This window comes from Sceloporus occidentalis, unplaced genomic scaffold (assembly GCF_023333645.1).
Source record: "Sceloporus occidentalis isolate IW3139 unplaced genomic scaffold, rSceOcc1.0.p SCAF_49, whole genome shotgun sequence".
NCBI classification, from domain to species: Eukaryota; Metazoa; Chordata; class Lepidosauria; order Squamata; family Phrynosomatidae; genus Sceloporus; species Sceloporus occidentalis.
In genome coordinates this window covers 1,823,045-1,847,813 of record NW_028317029.1, presented here as the reverse complement: position 1 = coordinate 1,847,813, position 24,769 = coordinate 1,823,045, and the positions used below count along the sequence as shown (strand labels likewise).

The 24,769-nt window shown below is 41.7% G+C and overlaps 2 protein-coding genes across 2 annotated transcripts in view; one reads left to right on the top strand and one right to left on the bottom strand.

Moving 5' to 3' along the window:
• The window catches only part of LOC149288813 (centrosomal protein of 126 kDa-like), a 33,065-nt gene extending 19,351 nt beyond the window's left edge, over positions 1-13,714 (bottom strand). The window contains exons 1-2 of the mRNA XM_089491162.1: positions 13,602-13,714; positions 5,338-5,538 (exon numbers count right to left, since the gene is read on the bottom strand). Of these exons, the coding sequence (XP_089347288.1) occupies positions 5,338-5,538; positions 13,602-13,714 (314 nt within the window). The remainder of the gene's footprint in view (positions 1-5,337; positions 5,539-13,601) is intronic.
• A 2,435-nt stretch (positions 13,715-16,149) lies between these two features.
• LOC149288812 (angiopoietin-related protein 5-like) lies at positions 16,150-24,148 on the top strand. The gene is made up of 7 exons (XM_089491161.1): positions 16,150-16,258; positions 18,997-19,100; positions 19,398-19,491; positions 20,477-20,577; positions 20,946-21,066; positions 22,535-22,720; positions 23,829-24,148. Exons 1-7 carry the CDS (start codon positions 16,150-16,152, stop codon positions 24,146-24,148), a joined length of 1,035 nt encoding a protein of 344 aa, XP_089347287.1.
• Positions 24,149-24,769: the final 621 nt, after the last annotated feature.

Here is a 24,769-nt window from a genome sequence, read left to right as displayed (position 1 = left end):
GTCCATAGGAGGACGTCTCAGGCACATTACGTAATCAGGCAACAGACTCGGCCCATGACTCACAAGGAGCGGCGCAACTGAATTAGAAAAGGAATGCGAGGGGACGGGGAAAAGAGTTTGTTAAAATATTAATTATCCAGATTAATTAGCGTAGTGTATTATTCCACTAACGGAAATGACAGCCTCAAAAGGAAAGCCCTCCCCAAAATGTCAGAAAAATACGTAGTGTAGTATAGAAAAGAACCGACTTTAAACATTTCTGTTGAAAGAAGCCATAAGATGAACCACCGACCCATTCTAACGCAAACAAAAGTTACTCAGACTCCGAGATGCCATTTATTAGACAGCGTAAATATTAAAAGCCGTGACGGCTCACAGGAGATTAATTTAAGCTCCCAAATACTGTCCCATGAACAAACACATGACGTGCCGCGCTCTGTTATTGTACACAGATACTCCGTAACCTAGCAGAGGAGCTCTGTGCTGCTACGTCACATTTATTTATATAGCACCAGCAGATACTGTAGCGCTGTTACAATCAGTGGGGTAATTTAAAGTCACGCACGATAACAAACTGGTACAAAAGGAGGAGAGCGCCCTGCTCTTGTGAGCTTGCAATCTAGTCGGCGGCTGAGGGGGAAGTGAGATGGTAGGAGAGGACAGCTTGGATAGAGATGAGTGGATAAGGTCAGGATGATCTGTTGAGGTCGTTGAGATGGCTTGGTGAGGGTGATGGCTGAGAGTGTTAGGAGTGTGAGGTGGGTTTTCAGAGAGCTTTTGAAAGTTGCGTACGAGGGAGAAAATCTGACGGAACGGGAATGCCTGGGAAGCGGGAGCGAGAGGAGGTTATGAGGGTAGAAGAGAGACGCAGATCATGAGAGGAACGGAGAGGGCGGTTAGGGGTGCATTTGGAGATATAACGGGTGCGGAGTTGTTAAGGGCTCTGCAGGTCAGGGTACGAAGTTTGATTTTGGAGGGTATGGGGAGCCAGTGAAGAGATTGGCACAGAGGAGCGGCGGATGAGGAACGGTGACCAAGAAAGATGAATCTAGCTGCAGTGTTGAGGACGGATTGGAGCGATGAAAGGCGAGAGAGAATATATAGTTATAGTGAAGAAGACAAACAGACTGGGCTACAATAGGCTCTGGCTCTTTAAGGCCAACTACAAATAAATCCTATAATTATGGCCCACTAAAGGACTGGATCGGCCACACAAGCAGCACTGAAGTACATGGAAGGCTCCATCGGCCACCGGCCTTGAGGATTTGCCCGGTTTCTCCAACTGCTTTCTAGGTAAAGTGAAGGTTTGGGCAATATATATATTATCAGGTCAGTGCCATATATTTAAGAACTTATCACAGTTAAGTAGATGAGGACCTTTATCAAGCTTGCTCTGGAGCACAGAGGCGGACGGAGAAGGAGCAGGCAGAATAATATCTTTGGAAGTGACAAGGCAAGCGGAGACCAAGCAATTAAACTCGTCAGAACGTTAGGTTAGTCACAATAAATCAGATAGCAACCATAGAAAACTAAACAGCAACCACTGTTATACAAACTAATATACAGAAGTGGAAACATCTTGATATATTCCAGCTAAAGGAAATGAACTTTGCTTTAAAAAAGAATCCAAATCCCCGTAAGAATATTAACGAGCCGGACGGCTTGCTGTGATTAACTGTCTGCGGATGCAACAGCCGAGTAACCACTATAAATGTCTAATTACTAAAAAAAAAACACTATTAATTAATTATGTTCTCTCCACCTAATGTATCGGTTTGTCTTAGCCCGTCAATTCTCATCTTGTCATACCCCTTGAATATATGTATTAAGCGCTGTGTAGATTGTGGGCGCTATATATATAAAATAATAATTAATAATAATAATTGCTTGGCTATGCTTCCTGGCAACATCTGTGATCCTGTTCCTTTAAACCTAGACAATGGATTGGTCCTGCAATGGTGATTACTGTATTTTGGTCCACGTCCAAATGTTATTACGCTGCGGCGGTTAACCAATCCGAACGTTTGTGATGCATATCGGAGCCGTATTTAGAAATTCTCATAAATCAAAATTGCGAGGATCACGCCGCACATGTAATCCCTACTCATTTAAATAACCTGTTGGACAAGCGAGAAAAATGTTTTAATTAGGCAGCGAGTTTTGCTTTCCTTATTTACTGTGTTCTATGCGAAGAAGATTGTGCACGTGGCCAGGCGCGCTTACAAACATGTTAGAAACATATTAAAAGCACGGCAGGTCATGTTTTTGTCCTATACGCACAATTGTAGACTATAACCAAACGTACATTAATTTATATAAAAATCAGCCGATATCGATGTATATATCCTAATTTGGCACCCAATTACTGCTTCGTTCAATGTACCAATAATGTCTGAATTTGTCACCATCGCTGCATTTACCATAACTACATTTATTAAAACTACCTAGTGGATTTAATATTATTTTTTACATTTTTAATTATTTATTTTGTTACAAACAGTTTAAAAGTACACGTCATGGTAGTAAAGATTGGTGGCAGCTTGTGGCAGGGCCAGGATTATATAACCATTTTCCTGTTCCTCATGAAATCCTACATTTTTACCTTCAGAACGTTTACTTATTAAAATAAGCCATATATATATATAAATATATATATTAAAATCCAATGTTGTGTCATAACTTCCTGTGTGCAGGAATAATCTGCATGATTATTCCTCCCCGTTTAATTATATCCTCCTATTGTAAAGTTAGTGATTGACGTTACATCCTGTAGGTAATAAATCCCAAAATTTTAAATTATAGAGAAACAAAAGCTCTGTTAAGCTGACATTTGACCTTTAAAAGAAATCTAGAGTATATATTGGCAGTAGGACGCGCAGGTCATGCGTTGTTGTGTCATGCGTTGTTGTGTACGCGTATACGTACTAATGTACATGTGGGTGAACTATTACAGAGTATACAAAACGCAGCGCACAGTCGCCATCACATAACATTTCTCAACCGGTTTCCATGCCTGTCAACGAGTTTCCACAGAGAGAACAAGGGGTTAATAATGAGTGAATTATCCGGATCATCATTACATTCACGGCAAATTAGTAACCAGAATGGATTAACAGGCGAGTGTCAGGAATGAAAGGTTTATACTTTAAAAGTACCAGTGTAACAAAATCCCGCACACGACACTTTATCTTTTAATAGGCCATGTATAAAGTCACCCCCGACACCTACAAATGCCCCGGGGGAACGTTCGGCGTGGCCCCTGTAGGCAGGGGGTTACTCTATGTAATGTACAGACATAAATGTACAGACATCTGCACACAGCAGAGATTAAGCCTCAAGAAGTATCGAGGTGCGAATGAATGAGATTCTGAATGCGAACGCATTATGCTAATTAGTAAACATTACCCAATCCGAGGTCAGGGCGACAGGCAGGCAAGCGACGCACATAAATCGATCCGAGATCATAATAGCTATGTTACGAACTAGTTTTGCGTTGGATCAAGGCATTGGCAACCGCATATATGAAGCAGGGTATTCACCTACCACAGTCCCCTTCTCCTCCGAGATTGAGCCTCAAGTGACCAGTGGATATTTATAGGGTTTGCACACAATTGATTAGAAACACAGGGTTATTCACTAGCGGAATGGTTGGCAGGACAGTTTTAACTTCGCTATTCATTCTGAATGGATAACACTAGCAAGTGTGAAGTACAGAGCGGGCCCTACTTTTTTCCGCTGCCTGGTAAAACTTGGTGATATTTTTCCTTAAAAGATTTAAATTGTTCATCTATGTTTATATTGGAATTACCCGAAAATATAAACCAGACAACAGAGAAGAAGAAGGAAGACATCATGAATCCAGCAGTAACCATATTTTGTTACATTATATGACATCATTATTAATCTACTACTTATGGTAGAAAACCTGTGCGGATACGCAGTTCCCCATTATCACAAATAGACAATAAACACGGACGTACGCGCTGCGGCTGATACGGCGAGAACAAACATAATAACCTGTAGACTGTACGAGGCATGGAAGCATGGTTATTTATTTTGGCTATGAACACGGCGCATAAGTGTCCCGCTGCAAAGTCTTAAGGAACAAGTAAGCAGATCAGGCATCACAAAAGCGAATGAATGAACTGCAGTCACATGCGGTCAAGGACAAAAGCTTTGGGATGGTCCTGACCTGCTGAGAACATCCACATGGTAACCATGAAAAGCCATTTACAGCAGCCAAACACAAGAGGGCCGAATCAGCCCAAATCAATAGCTGAATTTACCACTGCTTTTATAAACCTTGAAACATTGCTGCCAACAGTCCTGAATTTGCCAGGACATTCCTGATTATCATGCTTATGGCCCAGCTGTTGGCTTTTCTGGCCTGACTCTCAGGACTGCTGGCACATTCATAGTGGCTGAAAAAAGAGGCAGATACAGTGGCCCCCCTGGCTTGGTTCCTCAAAATACAAAAACAAAACCGCCTAAAAATATTAATATCCCTGAAAAAAGGCCGTCCAAATTGGGATTGTTTTCTCTGGGAAAAAAAAACATCTTCGTAGGGATGAAAGACCTTTACTTTATTTTCAAGGTCAATACAAAGATCGTTTTGGAGATCTCTTTATGAATCGTACCTAAACATGTGGGCATCCATTACGATTGGACATTAAGTCTTTACAGTGAGGGTGGTTAAACTGTGGAATACACTGCCTGGAATTTTGGCCAAATTGATTTATTTTCTGCATTCAAAGAACGTTTGGATGTTTCTCTAGATATGTAACGCTTCCGAGGTTATCACGAGTAAAGATTAGGTTGATCCGGGGCGAGAAGAAGAAACTGATATGGGTTGTAGAATGGTTGAACTTGACGGATTATACTATATGTCTTCTTCCAACCCAATTAACTATGTAAATTCCAACAGGGAATTAATGGTGAGTTTGGCTTCTGTCAGAGAAGGCACTGCCTCTTTAATTTCTGCAAATGGAACCGACACATCGCGATGCTATGTAAGAAAGCATGCGCGCCTTTTATACCGACATGTGCCAGCCTCCCTTGCACATATCAATAACATATCATCATCATGCAGAGTGTGATATTATATTGCGTGATATTTCAAGTAAGGGCGTCACTGAAACCATTATCGAGCATTAAGGCTGCCGTCCCACCTGCTCTGAGGAATTTAACGCTACGATGACTTGGGGGGGTGTTGTTGCCTGCAGTGCCATTTGGTCTAGAATGGTCCCTGAAAGCATGGCGTCGGATAGCGACGTCTCTTCTGTACGCCGGCAGGAACCCGTTGAAGGTAGCTGATGGGGAAATAATCTGATGACTTACTTTCTCCGGCGATTTGTCTCCACTGATAATTTTTGAGCGCGCCTTCGATGTATCTTTTGCTCGGCTAGCAGAACCCGCCGTGCTTCCTCAAAGTCTGTTCCCTGAGGTGCTTTCAAACGTCTTGTAAAACGGTCAAGGTTAAGGTTACTTCTGGATACAGTTTGACGGCAGTCGTGACATCTGAACTGAGACGTTACACTTCTGATCATACAAATATACTGAACAGGTTAATATAACACACAGGAACAATGAATTAAAACTCAAAGCTTGTTAACCCATTGTTAGAGCGTCACACGGAGTAGTGCTAACTAGTGCACACACACTCAAAAGTTTGGGGTCGCCTTCATTGTGCATTTAAAAAACATGAAAAGGATCAGTATATATATATATATATACATATATATACACACACACATACATACATGTACACACACACTTATACACTACCTTTCAAAAGTTTGGGGTCGCTTCCTTCATTGTGCATTAAAAAAACATGAAAAGGATCAGTATATATATATATATATATATATATACACACACACACATACATACATGTACACACACTTATACACTACCGTTCAAAAGTTTGGGGTCGATTTCTTCATTGTGCATTAAAAAAACATGAAAAGGATCAGTATATATATATATATATACACACACACACATACATACATGTACACACACTTATACACTACCGTTCAAAAGTTTGGGGTGGATTTCTTTGGTTTTGAAAGAAAAGCACATTTTTTCCATTTTAATATAAAAAGGAACAGAAATACAGTATATATATATATATATATATATATATATATATATATATATACACACAGATACGTATACATACGCACACTACCGTTCAAAAGTTTGGGGTCACTTAAAAACCTCTTTGTTTTAAAAGAAAAGCTAATTTTGTCCATTAAAATAACATGAAATGGATCAGAAATCCAGCGCAGATGGGGTTAATGACTATTGTAGCTGGAAACGGCTGATTTTTAATGGAATATCTTTGTAGACGTACAGAGGCCTTTATCACTCCCAACACTCCAGTGTTCCAATGGCCCTTTATCACTCCCATCACTCCTGTGTTCCAATGGCCCTTTATCACTCCCATCACTCCTGTGTTCCAATGGCCCTTTATCACTCCCAATGGCACGTTGTGTACGCTGATCCAAGTTAAGTTTAAAAGGCTAATTGATCGTTAGAAAACCTTTTTGCTAATTATGTTACAGCCAGAAATGTCTTTGTTTACCATGAAAACAGCTGAGTGACCCCAAACTTTTGAATGGCGGTGTACATGCAAAATAACACGCAGCTGTATGTAAAGTGTTCCTCCGGATGTAACATGCATATTGTACATGTGAAAGAACTATATTCAATGTTCCTTCTGTGCAATTTGAAAAGTATTATAGGGGTTTTAGGGCCATGTCTGCTCTATGCTGATATTATACACGGCGTCCCCTTGCGTTTGGAAGGATACGAGTACGACGTTGTGTGTTGGTTCCGCATGCTTCTTCTCGGTCCGGTTTCAGATGATGTTTGGCCGGTTGGTAGCAGAGCTCATCGCAGGCAGGGGGGCACGATGTATAAAGAAACGGGGCTCAATGTGAGGGTCTGCGAGGAACGCAAGTGCCTTGTGTAAATCTCCAGGAGACAACAGAGTCCTTAATGTGTCAACCAGGTGACAATGTTATGGAGTCCAGGTGACTACGACTTGGCAAGTGTCAGCGACAGGTGAAAAGCCAACATGGCCACATACAGGGCACTCGGTGACATTCAGGGGGCAGCGCAGAGGGGGCAGATGGGTGCTGCTGGGGATACGGCTCTGTGTTCTGTCTATTAAATGAGAGCAGTGATGGGGGGAAGTTCAGTGTTTGAGGGGAGATCAGTGTTGGGGGAGAGAGGTTCAGTGATGGGGGGAGTGGAGAGCAGTGATGGGGGGAGAGAGGTTCAGTGATGGGGGAGTGGAGAGCAGTGATGGGGGAAGAGAGGTTCAGTGATGGGGGGAGTGGAGAGCAGTGATGGGGGGAGAGAGGTTCAGTGATGGGGGGAGTGGAGAGCAGTGATGGGGGAGAGAGGTTCAGTGATGGGGGGAGTGGAGAGCAGTGATGGGGGGAGAGGTTCAGTGATGGGGGGAGTGGAGAGCAGTGATGGGGGGAGAGAGGTTCAGCGATGGGGGGAGTGGAGAGCAGTGATGGGGGGAGAGGTTCAGGGATGGGGGAGAGGTTCAGTGATGGGGAGAGGTTCAGTGACGGGAGGGGGCAGTGTGTGGGGGGGATCGGTGTCTCTGTTGTCTGGGGTGTATGAGGGTCAGTATAGGTTGAGGGGGCTGCGGGTCATCAGTTGACGGGATGATTCTCCCCGTTTCACCGGCTCCCTCACCGTCAGTGACACCGGACACGGGCAGCAAGACCCCCTCACACCGGACACGGCGCCCGGCTGCCGGTAACGAAGCTCTGGTCCCGGTTTTCGGAGCAGGAGACGCTTCGGGCGGCGGCTGCTCGGGTCTTTGTCCGGTCAGAGCTGGGAAGTGTGTCTGGGATGCAGTAGGAGCGCACACTGACCGGGCCCCGCCATCTTAACAACCAGACGCTGCTTCCTTCACAACGGAAACCAGGGAAACGGGACTGGCAGCCGGGGGAGGAGGAGAGAGGGTGGGGATAGAGGATACAGACATAGAGGAGGAGAGAGGGTGGTGCGGGGGGGGGGGAGAGAGGGTGGTGCGGGGGGGGGAGAGAGGGTGGTGCGGGGGGGGGGAGAGAGGGTGGTGCGGGGGGGGGAGAGGGTGGTACAGCGAGACAGAGGAGTGGGAGAGAGGGAGGGAGACAGCAAGAGAGAGGCTGGTAAGGGGAAGAGGAGAGAGGCTGGTACAGGGGGAGGGGAGAGAGGCTGGCACAGAGGGAGAGGAGAGATGCTGGCACAGAGGAAGAGGAGAGATGCTGGCACAGAGGGAGAGGAAAGAGGCTGCTACAGAGGGGGAGGAGAGAGGGTGGCACAGAGGGAGAGGAGAGAGGATGGCATAGGAGGAGAGGAGAGAGGCTGGCACAGAGGGAGAGGAGAGAGGCTGGTACTGGGGGAGATAAGAGAGAGGCTGGCACAGGGGGAGAGGAGAGAGGCTGGCACAGGGGGAGAGAGGCTGGTACAGGGGAGAGGACAGAGGCTGGCACAGGGGGAGAGGGGAGAGAGGCTGGCACAGGGGGAGAGAGGCTGGTACAGGGGAGAGGACAGAGGCTGGCACAGAGGGAGAGGACAGAGGCTGGCACAGGGGGGGGGAGAGACTGGTACGGGGGGGGGGAGTTATGAATCACAGAGGACAGAGGTTGGGAATGAAGGGCACCAATGTTTAGAAGAGTCAGGTAGACAGAGGTTGGGGAGAGGAGAGTGGAACCTAGGGGGCTGTTTCGTGTCCATGTCTCTAAGTCCCCTGTGTCCTTGTTGCAGACCAGTAACTATGGATCTTGTCACATGGGGGAAGGGTCACAAGTTGTGCCCAGGGCTGGTGTCACATCAGCTTCCAAAATTGAAGAGAAGATTAAGGGGCATCACTTGGGGCAGTTGTCCCTTTTACCCAATAGCGGTTACGGCCTTGCCATGTTCTCTGTGTCCTTTATCTAATAAATATCATCAGTCTAGCAATGAGCAACATTCATTATTCTTACTTTTACTAAAGACCAAGCCCCAATTAATATTTTTTTGCCTGGGACCCTCAAACCACTGGAGCCATTCAGTACTGTCCTGGCAAGGCTTTCCGGTATGCCACAGTGTAAGTGCTGACAGCAGCTGAGGTTACCAGACAGGAGAATCCAGGTCCCCTGCAGCGCTGCGGGGGATCTGGATCTTAGTCTCATAGTCAGACCTCATCTGATTAGAAGACGACCCCGATTATAAGACGAGGAGTATTTTTCTCTGAAAAAACCTTGTCTTATAATCGAGCAAATACGGTAATTGTGTTATAATTTTTTGTTGTTGTAGTTATTGTTTTCTGCCACTAGAGACAGTTATCTGTGAGATTCTGTATACATAGCTGTGGAGGATTTGGGGGTCAAGTCAATAAGTTGGTGGTGTACTTGTGTTGGTCTCTGTGTTAATTATATGTCTAGCAGCAAACAGAGAGATCTTTAGAGTTCCCAAACCAAGAATAGCGGCCACTAGAGGCAGCAAGTGATAATAGCATAATACATACACTATATGGACAAAAGTATTGGGACACGCCTCTTAATTATTGAATTCAGGTGTTTCAACCAGGCCCATTGCCACAGGTGTATAAAATCACGCACCTAGCCGTGTAGTCTGCATTGTGGATAATTATGGAGCCCCCTAGTGCCTCCTACCCCTCAGTTACCAAAAACGTAATGTGCTTTTTTAGTATTAAAAAAATCCACAAGTAAGAACAGCTGATTAGTAGCAATTTTGCTTTTATGGGGCATGATTGCAATTTGTGAAAACAATGTCAATATTTGACGAGCAATAAATTAGTTGAACTTGTTATATGCCAAAAAAAAATTCACAGTGCTACTCCAAAGACAACACATTGACATCTTCGGAATTGAATGCCAAGGATCACAATACATATACAAACACACAAAACACTTCTAATTTAATTGCATGTGACTGTCCAATAGCCGAACGTTACGACCCCACCACAACAATTAAGAGCAAACCGATGCAATTCAGATTTCAGTGTAGCTGTGAGCTTGGTAAATGAGAACTTTTCTTTATTGAATCCAGCCGGTAGAAAGCCGCTGTAATAGTTTTTCTAAGTCTTTACTTCTTCCAAGAAGTATTTATGCACGGATCTGCAGTCTGTTTTTCTTTCGGAAGAAACCTGACGGTTGTGGAACTATTTGTATCTCTCCGATTTAAAGATGAGGCATTTTTGGACAACTGTATTCATTTTTGCTCATATTTTGTTTTACACACTAGCCACTACTAAGGTAAGTATTGATTTTTTTCTGTCCTCTCCTACACAATAAAAGATTCATTTTTTTAATTATTTATTATTATTATTATATTAATGCAACGTTTTTTTTATTACATATTTGTTTTATTGAAAAGCATGTGTGGGGTTTCTTTTTCTTTTTGCAATTCTTTTATATTTATTTTTAGATTATTTATTTTGCGTATCGCTATACACACACACACCGATATTATATTTAGATCTGCTAATAAGTATTTGTCATTTTAAATTGAACGGATAATTCAGACATATGGTTGATATATATATATATATATATATATATATATATATATATATGGGTGCATTGTAGCTTGTAAATGTATGGCATGTTACACCATTTCTAAAAGTCTTGCCATTAGCTACACCGACCAGTTATTCCATTAGCTCAGTGATGGAAACATTTGTTTTTCAGCCAGTGGAGAGATTTGTAATATGGGTACAAGAATTCTGTTTAAGTTTGCCCGATATTATTCTTGTGCAAGAAATAGTCACCGAATGAAGGTAACGGATAACGAGTAACATAGACTCTTCTTGGGATGAAAAAGGGAAGTTCTTGTGACACAAATGACCAGTTGGAGCATTTAGACCTGATTGTTTTTTGCAGACAGAACCTGGCACATTTGCTTTGCTTATACCCAACACTGGGGGTTATGTATAAAGACTGACTTTGAAACAACATATAAAAGGCGTCAACATAAAAAACCAATGGAATGGTCCAACCAGCAGCATCGCTGAACTTGTTGACCCATTGGATCGAGTATTTGAGCGTATACACATAGGCTGGTACTTCATCTTGCTATTCAGTTATGTCAGGTTTATTGTTTTTTTTTTTTAGTATTATACATGTAAGAAATCCCCAGTTGTTCAACCAGGAAGAAAATTCCTTCACTGCTTTGTCTTTGTCCAGTTAGTGCATCTCTTTGTTTCCCCTTAATGTCTGCTGGCATCGCTCCCAATTATCCCGGTATGACCTGCTGGTCTAATCGGTGTTCCGTCATGTAGAGCATCACGTGTAGATCTGTCTGTGTTTTTCTTCTGCCTCCCTTTCAGGCTCCTTTTTGGAAGCGTTGCCAATCTTATTACCTTGTGCTTCCATTGCATTAATATTTTATCCTTTCACCTTGCATATTTATTTAAATGGACACGTATTTATCTATATTTTTGTATATAAATATAGATGAATATATCTGTATCTATGTATAGGTATTTACTTATTTATATGTATTTATGATATGTATTTATCCTGTATGTTTACCATTTTCTCAGTATATGACTTTTCTCTTAAAATTTTCTGGAAACTTCACAAAAAGGACTAGTTTACCTGTCGGAATGCTTACCGTGTTTAATCGTGTGATATTTGTTTGGATTTTATATGAAAATATGTAATTATGTAATATATGCTGTCATTAGAAAGATATACTAAAGATAATCAGTGCCTCATTCACTATATAGGTGGCTGCCTTGGGTGTTGAGGTGGTAGGTGCATAAAGGCTGGTCTTGGGCAGGGGCAAGCCCGGTATCTGCCCCCAGCCCCGCAGTATCGCCGGTTAGTGCTTTCTCCATCACACTTGTGGTAGTCGCATCACTGGCTGAAGCGGCATGGGAAGTTTTGTCCCTGGCCCCACGAATTTGAGGGAAGCCATGGGAGCACAACCTTCAAGCGGCCACCAATGTTATCAAGCAAGCAGGAGGGCGCTACAAACACTAGATCCAGAGATATTAGTTTTGATATTTCAGCTGTTTAATATGGTCCATAGGGGGGCTAATTCCAAATTAACAAGAAGAGTGAAGCGAATGATTATTTAGTGATCACCTAGATCCCTCTGAAGAGCCACATTCCTTCACCGCTTCTACTATGTTACTTTGTATCTTATACGTGTTGAACTTTAAATCCAGAAAAACAAGAAAAGCAGTAGCCTGGTTTGCCCGGGAAGCCCCTTTCTATTGACTATAGCCTCTGCCCACTGCAGCCACATGGAGAGGCAGATTGGGTGAGTATATGGTGGTATGTGGTATAAGATGTCAGCCAGCACACCACCGGGCATTTGCCTGGTGTTCTAGATGACCAGTCCAGGCTTGGCCCTAAGTCAAAAAAGCCTTCTCGATCTTGAGCCCTGATGCTAGGAAAAAGCAATGTTTGCTTCAATGATCCTTGAGGGACAAAAGCCTGGTCACCACTTCTGGGTATGAGGATATCGTGTATCCACCACATAATCATAGACCTCATTGCCATTCTGATAAAGATGTTCAAGGACAAGTATATTATCTCTCACTCTTTCTGGTACTAGAATCCTTGCATAAGATGATTAGATAAACACACATCTGGCTTTAGTTCTGTTTTGCATGTTAACATTGTAGAATACCAATTCTTCCCAAAATAATTGTGCTTTTTTATAGTTCCAAAATGAGTGAGGTGCAAGTCGTGTTTTAGTTCTTGTTCTCTGGAGAAGAATGTTAATTTAACACCATCAAGATTCTTTAAGGGTACAACTATTTTTGTATGGAAACGGTGAAATATGATGGGATAAGCATGCCTGTTTTTTCCCTAAAGAATGTGGGAGAGAAGTTTGCTGATTAAAATAGTTTTACACACAGATATTGATTTAGAACTGAATTAGCATTGCCTTCAGTTACATTGTAGATGGCGCATACTAAGAACTCTAGGTTAACATTGGCCAAACATTATTAAATTTAAACATTGCAGCCATCGGTTGTGCTTCTGCAGCTTGGGCTTTCCTGGTGACCCACCAGCTGAAGTATGCGATGGATTAATATGCATTTTTATTTGATAAAAACACTTTTGTAGACATTATTGATTGATCATCTGACCTGATAGTGCTGGCTGGTGGCTGTTACCTCGCCGGCGGATCCGCGGTGTCCTCGTGCGGGGGAGCCGAGACGCAGCTCGCGCCGGCAGCTCCCGGCTCGTCCCGCTCGCGGGAAACGCGGCGAGGTCCGTCCTGCTGCGGGACGCGTTCCCCTTGTGTGGATCGAGTGATCTAGACGCATGCACGAACGGCTATCTCATGAATATTCATTAGGGGGATTAAAGGGACCTTTTATCTTTTTTCCTCCTCCCCCTTAATTAGGTGGGTAGGAGGATCTAGGGATGGAGGGATATTTAAACCCTCAGTTTAGAGCTATACCTTGCCTGTGATAGAGCCTTTATTGCCTACACTAGCGTTCCTGTATCTTATTTGCCTTTTTGTTGCCTGAACTCTGCTTGAACCTGACTACCCGTTGTTTGCCGCCTGCCTTTACCTGAACTCAGTTTGTACCTGACTATCCGTTGTTTGCTGCCTGCCCTGACCTCTGCTCGTGACTCCGACTATCCGTGTTTGCTGCCAGTCCTGATCTCTGCTCGTGACCCCGACTATCCGATTGTCTGCTCCTAATACCATCTGTTCCTGCATTGCTCGTCATCACCGCTTGGGGCGCCTTTTCTTGTACTGCAGCGAGGAGTGGTATTGGACAATGGATGACTGATTGGTGTCCAACCCCATCGATAGCTTTCCTGACATAGTCATCTAAAAAAGCAGCAATGTTTTATAATACGTGTCTCTATAACCTCACCCGGCCTTGAAAGTTGATGAATTTGAGCTGGGAATGAAGGGTCCCGTATGGAGCTAAATCCATTAGGGTCTTACATCTAGCTATTCTCAGTGCATCTCCAACACTAATTTTTTACACCTATTTTTTAGGCGTCAGAGTTTAGAATCCAAGCCTAGAGTTTATCTGGCGACTTGAATCACCAACCATTCATTTTCAACTGCCATAAACACCGGTTAAAGTTTAGATGGGTTATTGTAATTTAAACCCATGTTTTATATGTTATAAGCGGACATAGCTGCATTATAGCTGCCCTGTTTATCCTGTAGACAATAATGTCTTCTGGCCGTCCTGGCTACATGCTGCCAGCCTCTACTCTTCCATGATATCAATAATTAAGGTAAAAAGCTATTGCTCTTTCAAAGAAACTTTTTTGCCTGTATAATCCCATCCTTTGCCCAGCATGATAGTTTTTTAAGATTTGCCACGTATCCTCTAGGCATCAGTGTTTAGTGTATAGCAACTCACATCACTGCTCGTTAGCAGGTATTTAGATTCTGTTTTCACATATGCTAATATGCGGGTGGTGTGAAAACGTAAATCCGATGCTGGTGTTATTGAATCACCACGTTCACATCACACCTTCACTATCTAGACCCTGGAGGTCCTGATCGTAAATGGCCCACCAACAAAGATCATACATTGATACTATTACAATTATTTGTTTTGGGTCTTTTCCAAGTCCATCTGGCTACAAACAGGCTTTTATAGTTCCAACTTGCAAAAAGATGAATTTTCAGTTCAATCACTGTCTATACATTAAACGATTCTGTTTTGGGGAAAAAAGGTATTCCGTCTTTTGGCTGAACTCAGGTTTATTGTGTAGGATGCATATATATGATTGCAGTTTCTTTCTTGAAAAATCTTGTTGGCTTACTTCCTGACATTTACTTTAAACAGATTCAAACTGGAATACAAAGAGCATCTTATAATCACTATAAGCATTGGCAATAAGCCCTAGACCGTCTGTCAGCAGACACAGCATTAGATAGAGCCGGAGGACCCTCGGGACACCCCACCCGGATATTTCATATATTTTGGTAATAGGTAAACATATGAAAGATTGGTCTTTTACCCATTTATTAAAAGGACACTCCTGCCATCATATGTACTTTGATGGATATGATAGCCCCTCTAAATTTACACAGTGCCCCCTTGAAATGCATGGGGAGTCAGTGGACACTCTTGGGCGGGGGAGTAACTAGACCCCCGTGCACCTTCACGCATTGTTTAAGGAGCGCCCTGTTATTCTGGTAAAGTTAGGACACTAACATAGACAAAGACCCTAGGTACTTACATTAGTTATTACATGTCTTCTTATTAAATAAGTGGCATTGTTAGTTTTATGCGCCAACCTCTACTTGTATGGCTGGAGGTCTTGGTGTCCATGGTGGGCTGAGCTTATCCTCATCTCTGAGTTGAATGACTCTTTATTGTCGCTGACGGTGCACCTCCAAAATGTTATTGGCTAAGTAGAAAGCGGAAAGAACAATAAGATTAAGATTGCTGTTTCAGAAGGACCAAAAAGGTCTTGCATGAGCGCCCACCACATTCCGTGCTGGTGACGAATATATACAAACATGATTAAAAATATAAACTTTGTTTTAGAATAATTGAGGGGTTTAAGACTTTTTTAATTATATGAAACAATCAACAGTTACTGATCTCTATTATTACTGAACTAAGTTAAAGATTAAGGGGAGATGGTGACTTAAGCATGGGATGCATGTTCCAGAAGTCTGCGCCAATGATTTTATTGTCTGTGTGTAGCCGTTGTTAAAAATCAGTTTGGAAGTAGAAGTCATTATTATTTTTGTTTGTTTCCGTGTATTTATCATGTTTTAGCAATATCATACCAAGACATTCAAAGCCTAGCCAGTAGTTGTCACGCGGCAAAGGTGTTGTCTACTACTTGCTTTTAGGTTTCCTTTACTCGCATAAGTTTGGTGTACAACCTTTATGAAAGTGTTGATCACCACCTTATGATACATGAAACTATACGTTTATTAACTATAATGCTGCAGAATATTTTTTTTTAGACAGCGGGCCATTCACAATGAAAATCAATCACTGCCCCTCAATCCTACATTTTACTGTTCTATGCAATAAATGATTTAAATGCCCCAAGATAGTCATAGGAATTCAAGCATTAATTGTTAGATTATCTAAAGATATTTCTAACTTTTTTTAAGGTGAGTGGTGCTGCCGCCTTCAGTGTGGAAGAAACTCTTAAAAATGTAACCTCCCCGATGAAAAAGAAAAGCAGCGCAAGAAGTCCTCTCAGTTCTTACGATAAATGTTTCCAACAGTGCAAAGAGACATCTTCAGACGTGAGAGAGAAGAAACATTATATATGCAGTAAGTATATTTTAGTGCAAGGCACCGACGTCCTGATGTGCGCTGTGGTCCTCACAATGCGGTATATGTTGTAGCGGAACTACTATAATAGATGTAGGGTTATCATTGCCCTAACCTATGACGTGTACTTGTGTGTGTGTGTGTGTAGTAACAGTATCTGATGATCTCAGGTTCTTATAAAAGCAAGCTAGGGGGCAAGGCTACTAGAAGGTCAGGACACAGGACTCCTTACCACTTGGCTACTCTACTTGTGTGCACTTCTGAATTAATCGACAGCCTGGGTATTTTCACTATTGCTGGTCCCAGCTACTAGTTACTCCCGGTCATATCATTTATTGCTCCATCATTTTCTGTTGTAAGCATCCTGTGGGACCAATGGCCATTTCAGGTGTAAATCTAGGACATCCGAGAACCTGTATGTAAAGATCACCTTCCCCGTTCGAATGAAACCGAGGGGGAGCAGAACGTGGGGATTAAATCCCTAAAACTGTGTTAGACAAAACCAAAGACCTAAAATTATAATTTTATTAATCAAGTTCGAAATCAATATAGCCCTTGCACAGCCTTGGTACAGCAGTTGTATGGGATATCATCCCTATCCCCTTGTACAGCGTGTTACAGAATATGACGGCGCTATATAAAATGATAAATAATAATAGTAAATAAATAGGTAGTTAACGGGAATTACTAGCCCCCTATTGCTAAATAGGTTTTGGAGTTGATGCCTAAAGTCTCTCCCTTTCCATGATATAGAGGATACATCCAAATAGTTCAAGCTATGCTCCTCTCTATCTCCCTATCTAACTACATCCGTTCTGTGGGTCCTCCCTAGGTGTGGGAGATCAATAAAACAAAGAAAGGAACAAAATAAGAAATAAGCCGACGTGCGTTTCGCTGAGGTTAGACTCAGCTTCGTCAGGGTAATCAGTAGACTTGGGCACCAGGGGGCTCTTCGTGTTCGTCTTCGTGCTCGTCTTCGTAAAAAAAAAAATCTTCGTATTCCGTGAATATTCGCCCGTTCCTGTCTTCTCTTCGGGCGAATATTCGTTTTTTCTTCGTTTTTTCCGGTTAAGGTGTTAATACGGGGTTAACACGTACCGCAGCAGCTCTGGCGCCAGTAGTTTAAATGTGCGTATCAGCAACTCTATTGGTCGCCAGCAGGGGGCCTCCTGCTGGGGACCAATGAGGTCACTACCATATATATAGCTAATATATTCTCTGGCAGAATATTATGCTACTCAGTGTAAAACCAACAGAGGGCAGCATTCTGTCTGAAGATACATTAGCCATATGTGGCAGTGTGTTCATTTTCATTTATTAATTATTTAAATAAAATATATCCCCATGATCCGCTGGTCTCCCCGCTGCAACAGTTAAATGTCCGCACTCGCAGACATTAATTCTGTCGAACTTGCAAACTCTTTTTTTCTATTTATTTTGGGGTTTTTTTTGTATTAAACCATTACACGAAAGCATCATGGGAATGTATTTTATTTGAATAAATGCAAATGAGCTCACTGCCACATATGGCTAATATATGTTCGGACAGAATGCTGCCCTCTGTTGGTTTTACATTAAGTAGCATAATAAATAACTGGATTTCAAGCATATGGAACAATGCTACTTAATGTAAAACTACATTTTTTCCGAAGTTATAGTAAGTTATTTACGCTAAGTTAAATGTCCGTACCGGCGACTTTGTTGCTCGCTGGCACTGACATTTAACTGACACAGCGGGGAGACCACTGGTGTCCCTGCTGTGTCAGTTAAATGTCCGTACCAGCGACTTTGTTGGTCGCTGGCACGGACTTTTAACTGTTGCAGCAGGGTCCCAGGTTGATTTTTTTTTCTGCCTAGCAACTAGTGGTAAGGGGCCGTGCGAGTGAGCCTATTGGTCGCTTGCACAGCCCTTTACCCTACGGATTTCTGGTCCCGTTATCCAACGCAGCATCGCAGGGGTTAACGGGAGCGGAAATCAGGAGTTAAAAAGGCCGTGCGAGTGAGCCCTATTGGTCACCTGCAGGGTCTTCCTCTGGCATCAACCAATTGGTTGATGCCAGAGGAAGACCCTGCAGGTGACCAATAGGCTCACTCACACTGCCCTGTAACCCCTGACGACGAACCTGCGGATTTCCACTTCAGTCAACTCCCGCGATGCTGTGAAGATGAGGTAAGTTAGATGGGGAAGGGACCGGGGAGAATAGTAGACGAAGGCGAAGATTCTTCGTGTGTGAGTCTTCGTCTTCGCCTACGTTTTACCGGCACTGTCTTCTCTTCTTCATGTCTTCGGAACGAACACGAAAACTCACTCTTCGTGTTCGTTTTCATGTTCGCCCGAAGACGAATGCACAAGTCTAGTAATCAGCGTGTTGGGTTATTTGTTATTTTTAGTTTCTTTGTTTTACTTGTACCGAGGTTGTGCGCGGTCTATATAGATTACACCACTAAGATTCTTTAACTTGATTAATAAAATTATAATGTTAGATCCAACATATTAACTTTTTCATTATATATATATATATATATATACATATATACACATTATGTACAATTGAAAAGGTTGTGCAGTCCATGGATGACCAGGCAGGCTCTATTTTTCTCCATTAGTTTCAGGGATATCTTTATTATCTGCTTATCGTCATAAAGTCTCCCAAACCAAACAGAAAACATACACTATGATTAATAATATCCCCCTCTACTACAGTAAGTGAATGTATTGATGGCATGTTTTCTTTCAGAAAATTTACAAAACTCCCTTATTGCTTACGCAAGAAGCACCAAGGCAATGTTGAAGAACATGTTAGAAGAACAACAAAGGTCGCTGGATTTCCTCTCCAATAAGGTACAAGTTTCGTGGCATTTAATAATAACATTCTTTCAAGGGAAACTCCAATCATCACATGCACTTTAATGCATACGATGGCCGAGTGTCCCCATTCAATAACACCGTCAGCCAGGTCCAGTGCTGGGTCTCACAAGACTTCCAGAGAGTCCGACGAGACCCTACATGCGCATGCACAGAAAAATATTGCTCGTGTTGAACAACAAATTCGGATGATGGAACAATCCTTTTTGCAAGCTTATATGACTATACAGCATATTAGTGATGTGTTTAATCCCTCTTTTATTAACCCTACAGGTGAGCGAACTAACCGATAAGGTTCTTGTTCTGAACGCAGAAGTCTCAAAACAGAGAATGGATCCCTTTCCCCTCAGACCAGTTCAAACACACGGTAAGATCACGGTTACGTGTATACTGTATGTCTATATACAATTTTCAAAGATTCTTGCATTTCTAGCTTCAATTAATTCACAATTTTTATTTATATTTCTTCTTTCCATAACCTCTACATACACTAAATTCTGTCTACAGAGACTTCATAAATCTAACAGGTACACCAGGCTGTAGAACCATGGAATATTTCAAAGCCAGCACAGCACTCGACCGCACGGTTTATTTTCCACAATAAACATCTCGCTTCCGATCTTCTGTTTAATCCAGATGCTAATCACGTTACTATTCACCGGAGTACTGGTAGCTAAAGCAGCACAGAGAATGTGATTGCTCGACAGACAATCTCACGCTTCATTTATCGCCCGTCATGGTCTTTAAAACCCAACAATGCAATCATCAAGCTAATTTTCTTATTTCACCAAAACAGGTCTTTTATATCACAGTCATAGATGATAAACACATGTTTTTTTTTCTTAAAATTTGCATTTCCGTATGTAATTGTATATACAACTTCATAGTATAGTCAAAAGACAGATATGGCTCCTGGTTTTTAATATTTTTTGCCCACTTGCCTCCAACCTCTTAAAGCTCACAAATGTTTTTTTTCTCCCCTGAAATTACAATGACACTTTGCTGTTTGGTGTGAGCTTTCCTTTAAGGGTTAAACGAAAGCCCTGCCAACTTATGCTAAAAAAAAATACTGTTTGTAGTTAGTACTAAAGCCTCATATTACGGTAGATCAAGGTATACATTTGTAGGTTTGGGTTTGAGCACCGATTATTTATCAATTGCTCATTATAGTTGTATTGGCTACTTTTTACAGAACAGGCATTAGAAAAATGTGTATTTTATGTTTTGGGATGGAAAAACACCCTTTATTTAAGAGGATGTTGCATTTTGTTCTCTGTTCACACCCTTTTTTTGCTTTTAAAGCATGATTACACTTTCAATAAATTTGTTTTGGTGTTATGTGTTTTATTTAGGGTACGATTGCACAGATATTAAGGATACTTTTGGCCCTGTCTCCAAAACTCCAAGTGGAACATATATAATCCAGCCCAAAGGCACTCATTTTCCATTTGAGGTAATGAAGAAAGAAGTCATCACATGACTCCAATATCAATATAAATACACATTCCGGGGAACTCTCTGGGTTTGTTCTGGGGTCTCTGTGTGAAGCACTGCTTCCCCGGCTCTCCAGGACACTTTCCACTCTCTCTGGGAAGGGGAGGGGCATTTGGCCACATCCACTCTCCGCCCACTTCCCTTCCTCCTCCCAGCCCATTTAAGGCTCTCTGGTGCTAACTCCGCCTCCCTGCACAGCTAGCCCTGCCCCTCCAGTCACTAAGCGTAACTTGTGGGCAGTAGGGTGGAATAAAAGAACGTTATAAGAAGGAAATGGGGAATTTAAATTTTTTTACATTTTTTTTACATTTTGCCAACCATTATCAGGTATTTTGTGATATGGATTACAGAGGCGGAGGATGGACGGTTATTCAAAGGAGGATCGACGGCACCGTTAACTTCCAAAGGCCCTGGCTTGATTACGCAGATGGATTTGGAGACATTTCCGGTATATTTCACTATCCACGAATCTTTATTCTGTATCAAAAATAAGGTTCATTTATTGAAATAAATTTTAGCAATATAGTTGTTACGTTGTTTTTGTGCTATTGGAGGAGAAAAATAAATATATCCAAATGATTTCATACAAGGTCGCCCAATTTCCCTTACTTAAGTATGCGAAGAAGTCTGGCACTTTAATACTGATGTTATTACACTAAGAATTTGGAATATTCTAGAAGTTTCCATTGGAAAAATATAAAATGTGACCCCGATATATACATCTCAGTCTACATTTCTGTTCTTAGAACAATAGCTGGGTATGGTTGTAATATTATTATTATTATTATTATTATTATTAATATTAATAGAATTATTGTTTTGCAAGCAGTAGTACATGTAAATGGCACTGGCCAGTCGGCATTAGCCCAGTTTGCTAATTGACCGGTTCTGGCTTACTTTGTAGGTTTGTCCTATTGAAATATTGCCAATTCGTACACATTTAACAAAAAAACGGGCACAAATTCTGCTAAATATACTGACACTCTGTGCACAGATTGTAATATAACAATGATATTATATATAGAGAGTAACAGTGTTGTATCTCTGGATTTAGGCAATCGCTCCCCATTTCACTGTATCTTTAGGGCAGACACCTTCATGCGCAGTAGAAAGTTTCTTTTACACTCTTTTTGGCGAGACATTTCATCACCGGTTTATTAGGAACAATGACTCACGGTTGTTCCATGCAGATGATTTAAAAGCCACATGCAAGAATAACTTTCTCAAAAAGTAACATTTTCAAGGCGTTATTTTGCATAGAAATTTACACAGGTTAAATATATGTTGTTCCAATAATAAATGTCATTGTGCAAAACTGCTACCAAATGTGTGTGTGTGTATATATATATATATATATATATATATATATATATGTGAAGTAATATTATTATATATTCTAAATAAATATTATGTTTTACCGAAAATCTACTGGTGTTGGTTCGCGGGGACTTTCAATAAGGGTGCAATGGTACTGCGTCATTTTTTAATGTCATTCTAATGGTATGTGATCGTTGATCGCTTTCTAAGCTTGTTTAATGACATGACGTGTCAGGCATGTCATAGGTCGTTAAGTGACCGTCTTCCATGACGTGCCTGACCCATCAATGGACGTTAAGGGGTTAAGTGTTACATTTTATGAAAATCCAACCTATAATATAGAGGTAATTGTGATTAATGTATTCAGTAATATCCTTTAGGTTACAGAGGCACTACTCTCTGATGGACCACCAGGCAAACAGGTCACAGAGGGTGCAGTGTTTCAAGCTGCAGCTTCATTTTAAATGGCCGCGTGACACATCCACTTGAATTGAACAGTACACATATATTTGTATAAAATGTTTCTTTAATGAGGGGAAAACTATTATGCCAGACTGCATTTTCTTTACATTCACGCGTAAATGTTTTGACATCCTCAGGGGAATTTTGGCTGGGTTTACGGAAGGCGTTCTGCATTTTAAATCAGAAAAACACCAGCTTCATGCTGAATATAGCCTTAGAAGCTGAAGACGGTACGTTTGCTTATGCTTCATACGATAACTTCTGGCTTGAAGATGAAAAGACTTCTTTTAAAATACATGTTGGCCGATATTTTGGAACTGCGGGTAAGAATATTTATATTTACAGTATAATGTAGTACAGCACAATTTAAAGTTTTAGATTTTTATTGAGTTTTATATAATTATGCGTTTGATTTCCGTGTTGTCAAAATCCATTTTTTTTCATTCCATGAGATTGGACTGGTAATTTAAAGGGATATCTGGTCCAAGGATTCTGGAAAACTGGAATCCTATGCAGATAGGCAGTACCTGGCGCTGCCTACTATTAAGTCGCAAGTTCAGTTTACGCCAGGGCCAAACCAAGAGATAATCTAGCACCTTGGGCAAACTAGAAGTCTGTAGAGAAGAATCAGGCTGGGAGTACAGGGCAAGGCTTTGGGCAGTAGTAGGGCCAATGATCAGGGAAGGGCAGGTCAGGGTGCAGGTATGGGGACAGGATCCGATCCGATATAGGGTAGATATCAGATGTCAAGTTGAAGCTTGGAACTCAAAACATAAATTACAGGACTCTTAATTAAGACTCTTGTCTGCCCACAAATGCTCGACACACGTGTCAGGCTTCCTGCAGGCAGCTCAGAAAACAGTCTTCAAACAGCTGGTGCACCGCCGACTGCTGCCCAGGTATGTTAGGTGCCTTAGCTCCATGACCAGTATTTTTGGTTGCAAAAACACAGTTTCCTGAGACTTTGACTGTAGCAACAGATAAACGAACAATAGGCGGATTTTGTTGCCACAGTGATTGTTGACTTCACCCGGGACGGCTCTACAGTTGATCTCCGTAGGATCCGTACCTTGTTTGCTCTCCATCGATCTGTACATAGGCTATGGTTTTCCACTGTATATGCCCTTTATACAACTTCCAGTTCTGCTTCCTTTATACAAACTTTATTCTGTGCTTCTGCAAACAGAGAGCCCTATAAAACACAAGGATTCACTGCCATCCTCATTAAGGCGACTGTGACATTTTGGGTCAGGACTTGGGTTAGACTATAAGAGACATCAAGATGACACAGGAAGCCACAGCAGAGTATTTTTTTTTTATTATTATGTATTATTATGTTTTATTAGTAAGCGAAATACGTTAAATTAGTATTTATTGAATATGCAACAAATTAAGTTGTGTTTCTGAATTTTTTTTTTTTTATTGATTCAGGCGATGCTATACGCGGTCACAAGAAAGAAGAAAACCAAAATGCAATGCCCTTCAGTACTTTTGACGTTGACAATGATGGCTGTTATCCTTCATGTGCCGCCGACAACAAAACTGTGAACAGCTGCAGCATCTCTAACAGCAGGAGCGGCTGGTGGTTTAACCGCTGTGGTTTAGCCAACCTGAATGGCGTTCATCGAGTCACAAGAGGCGTGGAGGTATCGGGCATTCGCTGGAAAACATGGACAGAAAATAACGCAACCGTTAGAATTAAATCAGTTTCAATGAAGATTAGGAGAAGTTATCATCCATATTATAAATGATTGTCCTCGTTCGCCCATAACGCCGGAACACTTGGTAACCGTTCGTTAGAAATTAAGAACTAAATGATGTCATAGAATTTTAAGAATCATATCATTCCAAAAATGTGTATTGCCCGAGAATCTTGACAAATACAGATAAAGAACAGTTCTGATGCCAATAGGTAAGAGTGAGGCAGTGAGTTAGACCATTCCTCAGGTTGCTATGGTGACTGCATCACTTTTACTACTTTACATCACAAGTGCTCTTCATTCATAACCCTTTGTATGTTTTATTGTTATAATGAAATTCAATATGCTTTAATGATCAAGTTATTGTATTCAATTTTAAAGAGATTGGTGGACAAAGAGTGAAATGGACTTGGTGAAAGTATAATGAACATAGTTAAGGACACAGGGACAGGGCCATGAGGGATAGGATAAATCTGTGTTTTAGAGGACACAAATCCACTTATCTATAGATATAGAGAAAAGAGGGGCAAAAGCATACCCAGTTTCACTTTTCTGCTCCCACCATCTGGTCAAGTACAGGAGACGGGACCAGCCACGCGAAGGGGGCAGCCCAGACTATAAAATATTTAAAAGAGCTGAGGAGCGAGCGGATTTCGAGAGATGAACATAGCA

Excerpts from the sequence above, each read along its gene's own strand:
- LOC149288812 (XM_089491161.1), top strand. The coding sequence starts at position 16,150 with ATGAAAAAGAAAAGCAGCGCAAGAAGTCCTCTCAGTTCTTACGATAAA. Across the intron at positions 20,578-20,945 it reads GCACTCATTTTCCATTTGAG|GTATTTTGTGATATGGATTA; the intron begins GTAATGAAGAAA and ends AACCATTATCAG. Across the intron at positions 21,067-22,534 it reads TGGATTTGGAGACATTTCCG|GGGAATTTTGGCTGGGTTTA; the intron begins GTATATTTCACT and ends TGACATCCTCAG.